This window comes from Mirounga leonina, unplaced genomic scaffold, assembly GCF_011800145.1.
Source record: "Mirounga leonina isolate KUSES-001 unplaced genomic scaffold, KU_Mleo_1.0 Mir_91, whole genome shotgun sequence".
NCBI lineage: Eukaryota > Metazoa > Chordata > Mammalia > Carnivora > Phocidae > Mirounga > Mirounga leonina.
The window spans coordinates 20,449,959-20,467,139 of NW_023270839.1; the positions used below are offsets into that span (position 1 = coordinate 20,449,959).

The window sequence follows — 17,181 nt, forward strand, 5'->3', positions numbered from 1 at the left end:
TAACTGAATTTAAGCAACTCCCCCCGCCTCTGGCCTTAATGAAATCATGTGAAGGATCAGTGCAGAGTGGTACCTCATGACCTCATGTTCACATGCAGATGCTAGGTGGCAGGCCAGGCTCATTCATCTGACTAGCTTTCAGTGGTATTCAGGGTACATTTGGAATTTCAGCAAAGTTGCTGAAGCCCATGGCATGGGTCTCTAGGGTGGTTTATATACCACCAATCTTGTTCATAAGCCACTTTTTTAAAATGTTTTTTTTTAAGAGAGTGCATGGTGGGGGTGGGTGTTGGGGGGCAGAGGGAGAGAGAGAATCCCAAGCAGGCTCCACACCCAGCATGGATCCTGACACAGGGCTCGATCTCATGATCCTGAGATCATGACCTGAGCCAAAATCAAGAGCTGGGTGCTTAACCGACTGAGCGACCCAGGCACCTTATTCATAAGCCCCTTAGAGTTAGAACTTAGGTACCGAATTGGAAACATGGTAAATACAATAAAAGATATCAAAGGTTAGGTCTTTTGCAGAATTAATCTATGAAAGGCTTTGATTTATGAAGTTGATTTAATTGAATTCTGAACCGCCACAACACTGTGCCTTACATTCCATTTCCCACCCTGGAGAGAAGACAGTTTTACTTTAAAAGTTGACCAACCTTTGGCCAAGTCATCCTTGCTGAGCTTCTGTTTCCCCAACTGTAAAATGATACATACCTGACAGGTTGTTTTAAGAACTTAAAGAGTTGGTGAATGTGAAAAGCTTGGACTACTGCCTGCCTCAGAGTGGACACTCAAATAGCAGCTATAAACATATTCTTAAAAGAATTTCAGTATCTTATTCTCATTTTGGCTCTAGGAAAATCTTAAGATTGTATCCGTCTGGCACACACATAAGTGACTTATACTCAGATTAATGTGTTATTACCTCCTAGGAATTTGTATTCATAGTCTTATTTTAGGACATGAAAGATTTGTGAATGCTTCTTCCAGTGGGGCATTTAAAAGATGGTGAAAAGACCTTGACCCTCTCATTTTTTTATGTAATTGAGAAATATCCTTCCCACTGATTAAATGTCATTCCTTATAACCCCTAGGACTCCTAGTGCTCTGCCATGTGCATGGTGGTTATGTAATAAATATTAAGTGGAAAACCACTGAATTTAACTCTAGCTTGATGTCATTACATTGCAACTTGGAAAACACTATACCCTCATATACAAGCTGAGTGTGGAGGGTACTGGTAAGTACTTGGCTTCCCTATTTCATAAGTAAACTTTTGTTCTAAATACAGCTATATTTTAGAGAGCAAAGAAAACCATACATGTATCTGCTCATGGAGTAAATCTGGGTGCCACTTAGAATATAGCCTGTCCAGCATCTTAATTTCTGAGATCAAAGGTGATGATCAGAATGTGAAACACTCTTTGCCCAACAATTCTCTGTGGTCTTTTATTTCATAGGAAGATTCTTGTCAGCCTGCCCATTTTATTTCCAGTATCAAAAGAAACCTCTTGGTGTAGGATTCTTTTTTAAAAAGATTATTTATTTACGAGAGAGCAGGGCGCAGGCGCAGAGGGAGAGAGAATCTGAAGCCGACTCTGAGCTGAGCACGGAGCTCAATGTGGGGCTTGATCCCACGACCACGAGATCATGACCTGAGCTGAAACCAAGAGTCGGACGCTTAACTGACTGAGCCACCCAGGCGCCCTTGGTGTATGATTCTTTTATTTCTTGACACACACATAAATGGATCAAAAAATACGTTCACATAGAAAAACTGACTCCAACCAAAAATGCAAAACAGAGATCTGTGAGCTGAGATTTACTGTAAGGTAGCGTTGTCCACTTACATGCCCTTGTTTATAACCCAAGCTAAGAGGCTGGAAAAAGAAACCTGGAATAGTCCCAAGTGAATCTGGGAAGCAGACCAGTGATGAAACGTAAGATTTTGCAGAAATGGTTTTAAGTGGGGAGCCTCTGATCCTACCTGGATAGTGCTTTTCTGTGGGTTTCTCAGCATGAGTCCAAACCTCACAAAGCACCTTCAAAGACTGGATTGCCCAGTGTCACAAGTATGGCAGTAGGTCCAATAGGCTGGATACAGGGGCCATGTAAATAATGGTAAAAGCAAATCAAGGACCAGATGCTGAGACAGTCCCTTGTGTCTCACCAGCTGGAAGTAGTTGAACTCTTAAGTAGTTTTCCGCTTCTTGGCAGATGGCCGTTCAAATACATCTCGTACCCCAGCTGCCTTTTGTTTAAAGAACTTTGTGTTCTGGGCACTCTCTTGGCCCCATGCTGAGTCAAAAGAGGTGGTGTCCTGATCCACAAGGTGGGTGTACTTGGTGCGACCAGAGCGCCCGAAGTTCTTGACCTGATCAAGGAAGGATAGATTATGAGTTATACCACCAAACATAACATCCTCAATACATAACTTTTCTCTCTCATGTTCTTAAGGTACCCCATACCTGCATGACTTTGGGAAGAATGGTTTTGTTGAAATGATCCTCCAGGGTAGGTGCACTGAAATCTCTCTTGTATACTTCTTCATCCTCATCCTGTAAAAAAAAAAAAAGTATTACCAATCTTGTGATTTTTATTGCCTATATATTCAAACCACTAATTTATTAACCTCTACGACAAGGGATACAAAGAATGAGGGTACTGAACCTATTCATGAGCTTACATGTAGTTGAGATGATACTCCTTTCTCTCTTTGTATTGTCTTTTTTCTTCCTAAATGTGGATGTTTCCTGAAGGTTGGCTGTATTCTCTCTGTACTCAATATGTTCATTCAGTCATATGACTTCAACTCTGTAGAAGCCTCTGAAATCTCATTTTGAATTTTCTACTGCCCATTATATAGCTTAGCTTGGATATTCTGTTGGGACTTCAGACTCATACCTAAAGTGAAAATCATTTCCCTAACCTTTTCAAACCAGGCTCTTCCTGATTTAACTTCTTCTGTTAATAGAACCAACATTTTCTCAATTACTCAGGTTCAAAATTTATGTAAACTTTGTGCATAATGAGTTTCCACTTATAAATTCTAATTCCCTGGGTTATTATAGTTTTTCCCTAGAATCAACCTTACACAGTGCCACTAGGCTAATGTTTCTAAAACACACCCTCATACCTTTGCCTTGCTCAAAAACTTCCAGTGATTCTGTTTTGTTAAATAAGCACAACTCCTCTATAGTAGTCAAGGCCAAATAACATATAGCTGTAATCTACCTCTCCTTGCCAACTCCCTTTACAGATGATGCTTTTTGCCTCCACTCCTAGTCCCTTCACATGGAATGTCTACTACTGAAGTCAGCAAGTCTACAAATTTTTTTTTTTTTTTAAGATTTTATTTATTTATTTGAGAGAGAGAGAATGAGAGACAGAGAACATGAGAGGGAGGAGGGTCAGAGGGAGAAGCAAACTCCCCGCCGAGCAGGAAGTCCTATGTGGGACTCGATCCCAGGACTCCAGGATCATGACCTGAGCCGAAGGCAGTTGCTTAACCAACTGAGCCACCCAGGCGCCCAAGTCTACACATCTTAAATGTGCCCTCCTTCATGTTCTCCCTCTCCATCTCCTACAAAGTAAAACATCTCCCTCTTCAGAAATCCCACAGTATTTTCATTCGTCTTTATGTCATAGTATAGTATATGTTTGCCTTAACCCCATTTTTAGGTTGTAAGCCATCTGAGGGCAATAATTTTATATCCTGTAGCAGTGTCAAACAGTAGTGTTCTTGGGGCTCCTGGTTGGCTCAGCTGGTAGACCATGCAACTTTTTTTTTTTAAGAGAGAGAGACAGAGAGGCAGGGAGTAGGGAAGAGCAGAGGAAGAGGGAGAGGGAGAGAGAGAATCCCAAGCAGGCTCCACATCCAGAGGAGAGCCCAACATGGGACTTGATCTCACTTGATCATGACCTGAGCTGAAATCAAGAGTTGGACACTCAACCGACTAAGCCACCCAGGTGCCCCTAGACCATGCAACTCTTAATGTCAGGGTTGTGAGTTGAAGCCCTACATTGGGCTCTGCATGGAGCCTACTTAAAACAAAAAATGGGTGCCTGGGTCGCAGTTAGATGTCTGATTCTGGGTTTCGGCTCAGGTCATGATCTCAGGGTTGTGAGACTGAGCCCCACATCGGGCTATGCACTCAGTGCGGAGTCTGCTTTGCGGTTCTTTTTCCCTCTCCCTCTGCCCCTCCTGCTCATGCTTTCTCTCTCTAAAATAAATAAATAAATCTTTAAACCACCCCCCTCAAAACAAAAACCAGGAGTGCCCTCTACACAGTAAATGCTCAAAAGGTTATTTACTTAATAGACTATATATAAAAAAATTATAGAGAAGTTACAAATCAACATACTAGTAAAACTATAATGTTATGATACAAATTGTACATGTGGTAAAGGAATTAAAACAGTACCATTTTGATTAAGGAAAGCTTTGTGGAACAGCTGAGTCCTTCAACCAAATACACTTTTGGAGTATTCTCTTCAGCTACAGAAAGGCTTTAAAGGTAAGACAGTTTTTGTGAGATCTACTTTTCTCCTTGTTAGAGGCTGAGTCCCTCATTTAATCTCAGAAGATATTTTATCTTCACTCTCCTTATCCAGATGAGGAGAGTTCACTGAGTATGTGCACCAAAAGACTTTTACATAAACCTTTCCTTATGTATCTTAGCCAGCTTATCTTAGAAGCAATGCACTGCTTCTCTCAGAAGCTTATTAAAGCTGCTCAAATGTATAAGCAATGATACTTAATGACCTTAAAGCAGTAAAGAAATAATTCATAATCTCCAATGACTCCAATCTAGAAAACTGCATGAGCTAGGACACTACATAATAAGCAAACATTTCCGGCTGAGTAGACTGAAACTGATTTTGGAGGGGAATAAGGAACCCTTCACTGAAGTTTAGATTTTACTGGTATCTACAATGAAAGGCAGGAATCTTGCTGTAGTAGGGATTTTTAGGGTTTGATAATAGCATTTGAAAAAAATGAGTCTACTTTTTGATTCAAACTTGGATAGCATCAGGTAGTAATTTAACAAACCACATGCTATTACAGTAATAAATGCAATCAATTCTTTGCTTCCCTTTCCTGACATCTCTCCATTAACAAATTATCACTGGTATCATCTAAATAATTTGGAAGAAGTCCTCATCACTTTATACAGGGTTAACAGATTGTTATTTTGACCTTGGTCTTTATATGAAGAACAAAATTTTGATGGTATTACACATAATGGTTAGATAATAAACCATTTTTATTGGTTAGTTAGGCTTAGTCACTTTCTGTCAGCTCAGAATGAAGTGAATTAAATTTCTGCCTCCCAAATATTTGCATAAGCAAAACTTCTTACTCTGCTATGAAGAGTAACATCTAATTAATTTTGGGGATTTAAATAATCTTATCTATCTATACAGTTCACTGTCTATTTTTAGTTCCTTAGTTCTTCTGTTACACCATTTCCCCCCGATAGCTGGGGCCAAAAGAGAGAACAGTTGCTGCTACTGGTAAAATCCTGTTGCCAGTGCTTTTTCCTATTGGGTTTGTATCTTCAGAGGCAAAAAGCAAATGAGAAAACTGATCATTGGCAAGTAGAAGTAACATCCTAGGACAGTTTATACTTGGGGGGAGAAAAGAACTCAAAAGTTCTAAGTTACTTCTACAGCTCATTCCCTTTTCACTTACCATGAAGAAGGCACCCCGGTGATAATACTTCTGTAAGAACTTATATTTGCCCTTAACGGCTTTGTTGGTAATGACTTTGCCATTTGCCCGAAGCTCAGCTCGCCTCTCTTCCTCAGTCAGGTTTCGCATTCGTTCAATTTCTGCCTTCTCCTTCTCAAGCCTGTGCAGAGAACAAAATTATTTATTAGTATCATTCCAGCTTCAGAGAGACTCAAATTATCTGAACACAATGCAGTCTCACCTCCTTTCAAGCATTATTCACTTTAATTCTAGCTACTGCCTGTTAGGAATTAAGATCAGGAGCCCAACAAATAAAAAAGGTGAGGTGGTCTTATTGCAAACTTCCAGAAGTTTATTCTAGCCTTTATAAAGTTCAGACATACTATTACTGCTTGATTTTGCAGTATTAGTAATTCCCCTTCCTTAAAAAGCCTACTTGGCTTTAAAAAATATCAGAATTTAACATAACCATGTTAAGATTTTATTGGTATTTTTTTAAAGTAATTGTATATGTATTTACATGTCTCAAACCAAGGGTTACCATCATTAATTAGATTGCAGGGACTAACCCTTTTTGGGGGAAGGAGGCCAAAGACCCCCTTTCTCCAGAAAAATACAAATATATGTAATTTTGTATATAATTTTAAAGGGTACATGGACTCCTTGAAACCCAGTATAAAAATCTTAGAAAATGCAGGCTGAGGACAGAGTTTTCTACTGATGGTTTCCCTTTGTAATCTGGGATTACCCTCTCACTGCTAGTAATTTTCAAGAATGGGTGATGCAGCTCAGAAATTATTCTGCTCTAACAATAGTGACTGTGGCAGATTATTTAAAGGCCACAAATTCTCCCCCCCAGAGTATGCATGCCCCTTTGCAGAAATGACATGTGAGCCTTAAAAGACCTTGCCAGTTTCCACTTTTGCCCTCTTGGAATACTGCCATGAGACTGTTAGGTAAGAAATCCAGTCTAGCCCACTGAAGAAGTAAGGCAGTCTAGCATTAACTACTGGACATGTGAATGAACCCATTTTGGACACTCTAGCCCAGCCAATCCTCTAGCTGGATGCAACTGCATGAGAGAGCCTAGGTAAAACCAGCAGAGGAACTGCTTAGCAAACTCGAACACTGTGAGGAATAATCAGTTGTTTCAAGTCACCAAATTTTGAACTGGGTTTTTATGCAAGAACAGATAACTGATAACAGTGAATAATGTCTGCGTGTCTACTAGAAAACTACAGGGAGTATCAGCTGGCACTCTATCACAGAGAAACACTGACAAAGTGTTTCTTTTCCCTGATTTCATTGTAATAAGCCACATTCCAATTATGGAAAACTCACTCAGCTGCAGGAACCATAAAGAAATCTGGAGTGGAACTCACAGTTGGTGTTGAACCTCACTCCTACCCCACTAGGAACCCATCCCATTACTGATATTAAACTCTAGGTCCATCTTATTACTCACGCTTCTCGATCTTCTCTGTCCCTCTTGATTCTCTTTAGCTCCCGAACTTTCCATGCCTCATATTCTTCCTCATCATTTTCATCATCAGTATTGAGAGCATCCAGTGCAGCCAGGGATCGCTTGTTCTCCTCCAGCTCTTTCTTGGTCTCCTCTTCTACAATCTGGGTAAGGAGAACAATTCACCTGTTGGATTTCCTTATTTTCCTCAGATAAACCTAAGTACACTCCTCCTTGCATGCAATCCTTACAGCCACTCCCAGTACCTTGAGTGTATACTTGCGCCTCTCTTCAGCCATGCGTTTTGCTTCCTGCTCCAGCTCCTTCTGTTTCAATGCTTCAGCCTCACGTTCTTGAACTGTTACTCGGTCCTTCCTGCAGCATAGAAGTCCTGTTAATTGCCCAAAGCCCTCAGAGTGGACCTCTTTGTCCTCTAACTCAAGTCCCATCCAAATCAGACAAAGCCCAACAATTGCTGGCTCTTTTTTTTTTGCAAAGAGCCAAAATTGGGAGTCACCCCAGGTATTCAGAGCATTAAAACTCCATCCATCTGTGAGAACTGCCTGAATAGCAAGAACCTGCTGGACTGTAAGTAGGATTTCTCGCCCTTAGGAAAGGATTAGGAATTCACTCTTCAAGTTTAATTTTGTGCTTTATAGGTCCGTGGGCAGATTATGTGCTCTTTAACTGGAAAGGGAGATGTGAAAACAAACTCAGGCTCTCTGTTAACACCATGATATTCCTCAGCAAATAGTCTGCACAGGTAGGGAATTGGGCAGAAGACTTTCACTCAGTGCTGACATTTCAGAAGAGCATGAGATAGAAAAGAGGCTTCTATCCTCAGACCAGGAAAGTAGTAACTATGTGGATTCAGGCCTGTTTTGTGAGATACTTACTTTCGAATGAAGACAGGTTTAAGGCGAGGCTCCATCTCATCTTCACTGTCTGTGTATTCTTCATACTCAGATTCTGATTCTGACTCTTCCCCAGAACGTCCCTCATCTTCCACCTCCATGACTTCCATCTCTTCATTTTTTCTCTCCTGTGCTCGCTGACGCATCATGCCACGGCGCCGCTCTATTTCCTATCAAGTCACATGTCCAAGTCAGTCAGCCCAATGACCTGTGCTCTAAGGAAGCTTTTTATTTCCCCTCATCACATTTAACAAATTCTGATATGAGTAAATACAACTTACATCATTTTATTTTCAATTCTATCTCCAACAAATAGGGAACCCTGGATCAGAGTTCTGCCAAAAGCAGCAAGCTTGTTGCCTTTGGGACCTCAACAAAGGAGAACAGGCCCCAACTTTTTCTTGGGCCTAGAAAGAACTTCCCATTTTCCTTTTTTATACCTCATCATCAATTTCTTCCTCTTCTTCTTCACTGCTATCTTCTCGTTCCATGCGCCACGCATCTCCTTCCACTTCTGAGTCACTTTCTCCTACCACTTCAGGTTCCACTATTTTCCGATGTCGAGCCAATCTGAAAAATAGCATCTTCAAGTGTAACACCAATATCACAAAAATGAAAGAGCATCAGCCACATTTCCTTAGTTGTAGAGCACCTGGAGGTTATGTTTGCTTTTATTAATACTGAAGTCTTGAGAGGGGGAAACTGAGGTGCAGACAAAAGAAAATAATTCAAAGTGTCAGGGCAAATAGTCAAGTTGGACCTAAAACGTTAAATGTAAGCTGAGGCATCATGAGGCACCGCAATAAACATGGGTGCACAGTGACATTGTATCTTTGTGAAATTGGATTTTTGGTGGCTGTATAAAAAGCAAGTACTGCATGCAGATCAATATGGAACAGGAAATGAGTGACAGTGCCAATCTGATTCTAAGGTTTGAGAAGTAGTCAGTGTCCAAGAGGCACACAAATCCCACTAATAAGTAATTATGGTTATGTAAGAATGAAATAAAAATGTTTTTTCTTTTATGCATATTATATTTTTCAGATGGCTTTAAATGTTAAGACATGACTATTTATTGAATTATTTTAACTACTTAATAAACAGAACTGTATAGGCCTAGGGGCTCCCTGAGAAAATTCCTGGGACAATATGAACTGTTAAAGTTTGGGATCTCTGGTCTACTTTGTAAGGTAATGTCTCAGTCAACACACAACATACGAAACCCTTCATTGGGAGGCTCCCTTTCCTACCTGAGACCATTCATTCATCAGGCCTTTTTTCCTACTTCATTGGTGTCATTTCCCCTCATTAGCCTTTAGGATAAGTGAGTGAATTAAATCAATTTCTCAAATTTTAAGACCCCCCCCACCCCCCAACAAACCAACCAATGGTTTGTGTTTTCTTCTCCCTTAGTGAGTTAGTTAGGGTCTTTGGACCAGAGGTAACCTGCTGTTTACTGGCTGCCACTTGCTCGTTGTATACCTTTGGTCATGTTATTTTCTTGATTCCTTGGTGCCTCAGTTTCCCCATTTGTAAACTGGGATAATAATACATACCTCATAAGGTTATTGGGTGGATTACAAGAATTAGTAAATACTTGGAACAGAGACTGGCACATAGTGAGTACTGGGCAAATATTAGCTATTATTGTTGTTATTAACTAACCTGTGGGGGTTTAGGTCCAGGGAAACATAACCCTAATAATTACCTCTCTTCCACATCTTCACTAATACGGTTCTGCAAACGCCGCAGTCGAGGGTCACTGGATGAATCCTCCTCCTGTTCCTCAGGCTCTGCTTCTTGTTCTTTGGCTTTCTTGATGAACTGAAATTCTTCATCCTCCTCATCTGAGGACTCCATAGGGGCATAGTCTGGCCTCTTTCCCGACACATAACGTTTTACCTTCACTTTCTCCATCGAAATCTCACCTGGGTGATAAAGATAACTTATTATGTTTCAGTAGCCTCTTTCCCAATGTCTTTCAACCTCTGCCTTTGCAGGTAGAGCCCTATATTCCTGGTAAGCAAGAGTTCAAGCAGGAGAAGAAGAGAGCTGCTATCCAACCATCTATTCATCTAATGGTGTTTTCCTGCCAAGACCAAGTCATGGGAAAATATTCTTGTGACTACCAACACTAATGATAAAGAAGGTGAGCTTGAATACAATGAAATGGAAAAAGACAGGTGGTGAAATAATAGAAAAAATTCCCCCCAGACAGGCAGACGATTACATCCATCACAAATTCATGCTATTCCACCTCAATTATATCCTTAAGGGAATTATTTGTAACAGTGTCCAGCACATAAGGGTGACTTAGGTGGGAACAGAAAATTAAAATGTTGCTCAATCCCTTTTTTAGTTCACCTGGAATTTTTCATGGCAGCCTTTATATCACCATATAACTCAAGATTCTAATCTTACCTATTTCTACCTTTTCTTTTAGCATATGTGCTATCAAACCTGCAAGATAACGTCTCTCTCTTTTTTTAAAGATTTTATTTATTTGACAGAGAGCACTAGAGAGAGCAAGAACAAGTTGGGGGGCAGAGGGAGAGGGAGAAGCAGGCTCCCCACTGAGCAGGGAGCCCGATATGGGGCTCCCTCCCAGGACCCTGGGATCATGACCTGAGCCAAAGGCAGATGCTTAGCCAACTGAACCACCCAGGTGCCCCTCTTTTTTTAAAGATTTTATTTATTTGAGAGAGAGAGCAGGTGAGAGAGAGAGAGAGAGAGGGGCAGAGGCAGAGGGAGAATTAGGCTCCCTGGTGAGGACCCTGGGATCATGACCTGAGCTGAAGGCAGATGCTTAACTGCTTAACCGACTGAGCCACACAGGTGCCCCAAGATAACATCTGTTTTACAAAAAGTGACACTTCCTGCGAATAAAGTGAAAACTGACCAAAACATTTTATAAGATGGATATAATTTTGATAACCAAACTGGACAGTTCAAAGGAAAACTTTATGTGAATTTCTCTTCATAAACATACATTAAAAAGTACTAAATAATATAATAGCAAATTTATTCCAGCAATGTAAAAGCTAACAAAAAAATTCTAAGCCATCATGACTTCAAAGGATTTAGCTTGGGACCACAAGAACAGCTTAAGCTTAGAAAATTAATGGGGTCAAACGTAATATACTATTTAAAGTTTATATATATATATATATATTTTTAAAATATTTTATTTATTTATTTGACAGAGAGAGAGACAGCGAGAGGGAGAAGCAGGCTTCCCGCTGAGCAGAGAGCCCGATGTGGGGCTCGATCCCAGGACCCTGGGATCATGACCTGAGCCGAAGGCAGATGCTTAAGGACTGAGCCACCCAGGCGTCCCTAAAGTTTATATATTTAAAGTCACATAATCTTAACAACAGATACAATAATCATTATGCTTAATGATAAAATATTAGAAGCATTCCTTTAAAAACCAGTGGGCATCTTTATGTTGTTCCTATCACACCTTCTAGTCAACATTTTATTATGGTTCTAATTAGGACAATAAGAAAAAGGAGAAAGGGGTGCCTGGGTGACTAAGTCGGTTAAGCGTCTGCCTTCAGCTCAGGTCATGATCTCAGGGTCCTGGGATCCAGCCCCAAGTCATGCTCCCTGCTCAGCAGGGAGTCTGCTTCTCCTTCTCCCTTTCCCCATCCACCTCGCTTGTTTTCTCTCTCTCAAATAAATAAAATCTTAAAAAAAAAAAAAGAAAAGAAAAAGAGATAAAAGGTGAGGACTAAAAAGGAAGAAGAAACTGTCATAATTTGCAGACTATGGTTATCTATGTATAAAATACAAGAAAACAAACAGGCAAGGTATTTATTTAGAATACTAAATAAATGCTGGATAAAAAGTGTATCCGTTTAAAAAAAAGCGGGGGCTCCTGGGTGGCTCAATCCTTAAGCGTCTGCCTTTGGCTCGGGTCATGATCCCAGGGTCCTGGGATCGAGCCCCGCATCGGGCTCTGTGCTCCGCGGGAAGCCTGCTTCTCCCTCTCCCACTCCCCCTGCTTGTGTTCCCTCTCTTGCTGTGTCTCTCTGTCAAATAAATAAATAAATAAATAAAATCTTTAAAAAAAAAATAAGTGTACCTGTACATTAGCTACATAAATTAGAAAATGAAGTTTAAAAATACTATTTACAATGGTAACTAATCTACAAGATACCAAGGAATAAATTCAACAAATGATGTACAAGGCTTTTCAGAGGAAAAATATATAATTATATTGGAAGATACAAAAGATCTAAATGAATGGAGAAATATATCATATTCAAGTATGAGAAGATGGCAACTGTGCCCAAGTTAATCAATAAATGCACGACCTATAATTTTAATGCAGTTCCATTAATAGTTGTCCCCAGGCTGATTCTAAAATCACATGGAAGAATAAGAGGCCAAAAAGAACCAAGACAATTCTGAAGAACAAGGGGAGGCTGAAGAATTTAACACACCTCACCAAAGAAGATACACAGATGGCAAATAAGCATATTTGCTTCAAATCCTATGTTGTCAGGGAAATGCAAAATAAAATGAGATACCACTGCACATGTATTAGAATAACCAAACTACAGAGCTCTGACAACACCAAATGCTGGCGAGAATGTGGACTAACAAGAACTCTCATTTGTTACTGGTGGGAATGCAAAATGGCACAGCCACTTTGGAAGACAGTTTGGTGGTTTCTTATAAAACTAATCATACTCTTACCATATGATCCAGCAATTGCATTCCTTGGTATTTACCTAACAGTGTTGAAAACTAAGGTCCACACAAAAACTTGCACACTGATATTTATTTCAGCTTTGTTCATAACTGCCAAAACTTGGAAGGAACCAAGATGTCCCCCGCTAGGTGAATGAACTAACTATGGTATGTCTAGACGATGTAGTATTATTCAGTGCCAATCAGAAATGAGCTATCAAGCCATAATAAGACACAGAGAAAATTTACATACATATTATTAAGTGAAAGAAGCCAACATGAAAAAGTTATACACTGTATGATGCCAAATACATGACATTTTGGAAAAGGCAAAACTATGGAGATAGTAAAAAGATCAGTGGTTGCCAAGGGTTGGGTTGGGGGAGGGATGAATAGGCAGGGCACAGAGGAGTCTCAGTGCAATGAAAATACTGTGTGATACCATAATAATGGATATATGTCATTATACATTTGTCTAAACCCATAGAATACACAATGCCAAGAGTGAACCTTAATGTAAACTTTGGGTGATTATGATGTGTTAATGTAGTTTCATCAATTGCAACAAATGTATCACTCCGGTGGGGGAGGATAATGGAGGAGACTATGCATGTGCGGGGGCAAAGGGTATATGGGAAATGTGAATCTAAAACTGATCTAAAAAAATAAAGTCTCAGGGCACCTGGGCGCTCAGTCGATTGAGAGTCTCCTTCAGCTCAGGTCATGATCTCAGGGTCCTGGGATCCAGTGTCAGGCTCCCTGCTCAGCAGGGAGTCTGCTTTTTCCTCTCCCTCTTGCTCAAATAAATAAATAAAATCTTGGGGCACGTGGGTGGCTCAGTCAGTTAAGCATCTGCCTTTGGTTTAAGTCATAATCCCAGGGTCCTGGGATTGAGCCCTGCATCGGACTCCCTGATGCTCAGCAGGGAGTCTGCTTCTCCCTCTCCCCCCTCCTCCCTGCTTATGCTCTCTGCTCTCTAATAAATAAATATTAAAAAAAATAAAAATAAATAAAATCTCAAAAAAAAAATAAAGTCTTGGGACGTCTGGGTTGGTTAAGTGTCTGCCTTCGGCTTAGGTCATGATCCCAGGGTCCTGGGATGGAGCTCTGCCCTGCTCAGCGGGGAGCCTGCTTCTCCCTCTCCCTCTGCCTGCTGCTCCCCCTGCTTGTGCCCCATCCCCTGTCAAATGAATAAATAAAATCTTAAATAAAATAAAAATAAATAAATAAAATCTTAAAAAAAAAAAAGCAGTGGAGAATGGATGGGCTAGTCAAACAATGGAACAGTAGGGACAACTGGTTAACCATAAGGTAAACAGTAAAATTAGATCTCTGATGCCACACACACACAAAATTCCAGATGGATTAAAGCCCATGTGTGGAAAACACATCTTAAACACTTACATTCCTACTGGATTATAAGCTCCTTAAATTAGATGTGTCTTGCACAATTGTGTATTTAATCCTATTTAGTATATACAAACACTTAGATGATAGAAAATAATTATAATCTGAATATCTATGATCTTAGTATAGGCAAGGATTTCTTACACAGTATACAAAACAACACAAGCTATAAAAGATAAAATTGATAAATCTGATAACACTAAAATTAAAAATGCCTATGAAACGGGAAACTCCACAATTAAAGTGAAAAGACAAGCCAAAAAAACAAAACAAAACAGGAAAAAGGACAGATTTGGGATGAAGAAAAAGAAAATGGGTAAATGACAAAAACAGGTAATTCAGAGAACAGAAAACCTAGAGAGCTGATAAATGCATGAAAATGCTTAGTCTCACTAGTAATCAGGGAAATGCAAATTAAAATAAGATATTTCATAATTAGATTGGGCAAAATTTAAAAATCTGATACAACCAAGTGTGCAGATGAATATATGGGAAAATACAAACCCTTAATGCTCTCACAACCCACTGTGGAGAGCAAGTGGAAATAGCTAGTTAGGTTGATGAACTTTTAGGAGTCTACCCTAGAGAAATTCTTACACAGTGCACTGAAGAGACATTTAAGAATGACAACTACAGGGGGTGCCTGGCTGGCTCAGTTGGTGGAGCATGTGACTCAATCTCGGGGTCATGTGTTTGAGACCACGTTCGGCATAAAGATTACTTTAAAAAAAAAAAGGACAACTACAGCACTGTTTATAATAGAAAAAAACAACACAACAATTAACTGTTCCTTAGTAGTGAATAAACTGGTTTAATTACACAATGGAATTTATAAGTAGTTAAAATGCATTAGCTCTATATGTATCAAAGGGTACTTCTCAAAAGCCACCTTGAATTTAAGAAAAAAGGCAAGTTGCACAAGAATAGGTATAGTATATTAAAAAAAAAAGAACTCATATTATTTTCCAAAATCTTTCCTGAATAAAGGGACTGTTTAGTCTAACCCCTCAAACAGGCAGTGTTCCTTCTTCTATCTGCACTGGAATCCTACTCATCCTTTAAGGATCAATTTATATGCCACTTTCTTCAAGAAGCTTTCCTTGATTACCTCAATCTGAAGAGATTATTCCTTGTCTATCCTTCCACATTGTTTGGTTTATATCACCTATGTGACAGGAATCGCACACTGCTTAAAATGTGCCTATTTTTGCATGTCTCACATCTACTACAGTATGAGTTCCTTAAGGTTAAAGGCACTACCTCACACAAGTGTGTATTCAACTTAATACAGTCACAGCGTTGGATGAAAGCAATAAAACGGGGGCGCCTGGGTGGCTCAGTCATTAAGCGTCTGCCTTCGGCTCGGGTCATGATCCCAGGGTTCTGGGATAGAGCCCCGCAGGGGGCTCCCTGCTGGGCGGGAAGCCTGCTTCTCCCTTTCCCACTTCCCCTCCTTGTGTTCCCTCTCTCGCTGTCTCTTTCTTTATCAGGTAAATAAATAAAATCTTAAAAAAAAAAGCGATAAGTTTAATAAGACACGGTTCCTGTCTCAAGGACGTTATGAACTTACGATGCAGTAGAGGGAGACAGAGACATAAACTAATGATAAGAGTTATAAAAGCAGCATAAACAGACCGCTATGGATAACAAAAGAGGAACTGTACCCCGCACAACGCCCTGCAAAAGCAGGCATTCACTATGTATATTAGTCTAATTTATCGGTGGAGACCAAGGGAAGAGGGATGCTTGCTGCGACGGCAGAGACGGGCAATAGGAACAAGTTGCGATGGAAGTGGGTTTTGTTTCCCCCCCCTTCAGGCAACGCGATCGGGTGCGAGTTTGATGGGAAAAGTCGAAGAAATTAGGGGGCAGGGTCTTAAGGGTCGGAGGGTTGGGGTGGTCTGCTGGGGTAGGTGTGGAGTAGGTTGGCGAAAGAAGAGGTAAGATCCGACTCGAAAAAGGCTCAGCACGGTACCTTTCTCATTGCGAACCGGGACGGCCCCAGCCGTAGACTGAATGGGCGGTTGTTTCATGAGTGCGCTTGGGACCGACATGTTGATGGCAGCGGCGGTGACTCCAGAAACTTCAGCGATTCCAAAGAGTGAACAGCAAAAACGTCAACGAACAGAAAAAAAACCAAACCCCCTTCTGCAGGCACCGGACACCGCTGCGCGACAGAGAGAAACAGCACTTACGGCTGAGCTAGAGAAACCGGAAATAATCGACCAGAGAATTCTGGGATTGTGGACGTCGAGTCTGTTACTGCGCATGGTCGTAGGCGGCTCTAGCGTCTTCCGTCTCGCAGTGTTTGGACGTCGCTTCTGGAGGGAAATTGCTTCCCATTGGGCTTTGCTGTTAAAATCCTGTGGCGAGGCAGGTCCGAATTACGGGTTTCTTTTGTTACCTTGGTTTGAACCCGAGGAAAATGGGATAGTGATGAATAAGGAATTGAGCAGATAGTGAAGGGCAGTTTGTCCAGACTATTGAAAGCTCAGAATTGGAGTTTAATGAGAATAGAAGTCCTGCTAACAGCACCTGATTAGCTCAGTTGATGAGGCTGAGTGGGTTGTGGTGAGGTATTTTTTGGTCATCACGCGAGGGCAGCCGGTGGTGATTTAGGCTACTGCCATGAAAAAAGAAAAAATCCCCCAAGGGTCCTGGAGCAATGCCTGAAGTCAGAACAGTGTACTTTTTGGCTTTCCAGTTTTTTTAGTTTCTGAAGACCGTCTATTAAAACATTCCTGGCTAGACAGTGTTTGTATAGAAGTACACGAGTAATTATTAAGTACTTGCTGTGTTTACTGGCCTGAGCTCTCTAAGGAGTATGGAATATTGTTTAAAGGCTTGAATTTTACTTAGGAAGTCTTCTAGGGCTTGGTAACGGAAGCAATCACAATTTACTAGCTGGGTTTGTAAAAAAAAAAAAAAAATACTGACTTACTGGAAGTCGGAACACATTTGGCCATAGAAAGGATTTCCTAAGTGTTGTGGCAGGGAGAGATGGG

The 17,181-nt window shown here is 40.6% G+C and overlaps 1 protein-coding gene and 1 long non-coding RNA gene across 2 annotated transcripts; one reads left to right on the top strand and one right to left on the bottom strand.

Moving 5' to 3' along the window:
• Positions 1–1,708: 1,708 nt before the first annotated feature.
• On the bottom strand, positions 1,709–16,407 carry MFAP1 (microfibril associated protein 1). The gene is made up of 9 exons (XM_034994744.1): positions 16,152–16,407; positions 9,780–9,999; positions 8,512–8,641; positions 8,054–8,241; positions 7,424–7,532; positions 7,161–7,321; positions 5,696–5,855; positions 2,469–2,558; positions 1,709–2,374 (listed from the first exon to the last, which is right to left on the bottom strand). The coding sequence occupies exons 1-9, from the start codon at positions 16,228–16,230 to the stop codon at positions 2,192–2,194; spliced, it is 1,320 nt and encodes a 439-aa protein (XP_034850635.1). The 5' UTR covers positions 16,231–16,407; the 3' UTR covers positions 1,709–2,191.
• LOC118003659 lies at positions 9,882–13,107 on the top strand. Its single transcript, XR_004677381.1, has 2 exons — positions 9,882–10,220; positions 12,420–13,107. It is a non-coding gene; the product is annotated as an uncharacterized LOC118003659 (long non-coding RNA).
• Positions 16,408–17,181: the final 774 nt, after the last annotated feature.

Excerpts from the sequence above, each read along its gene's own strand:
- MFAP1 (XM_034994744.1), bottom strand. The coding sequence starts at position 16,230 with ATGTCGGTCCCAAGCGCACTCATGAAACAACCGCCCATTCAGTCTACG. Across the intron at positions 8,242-8,511 it reads AGGAAGAAATTGATGATGAG|GAAATAGAGCGGCGCCGTGG; the intron begins GTATAAAAAAGG and ends GTGACTTGATAG. Across the intron at positions 2,375-2,468 it reads TTCTTCCCAAAGTCATGCAG|GTCAAGAACTTCGGGCGCTC; the intron begins GTATGGGGTACC and ends TTCCTTGATCAG.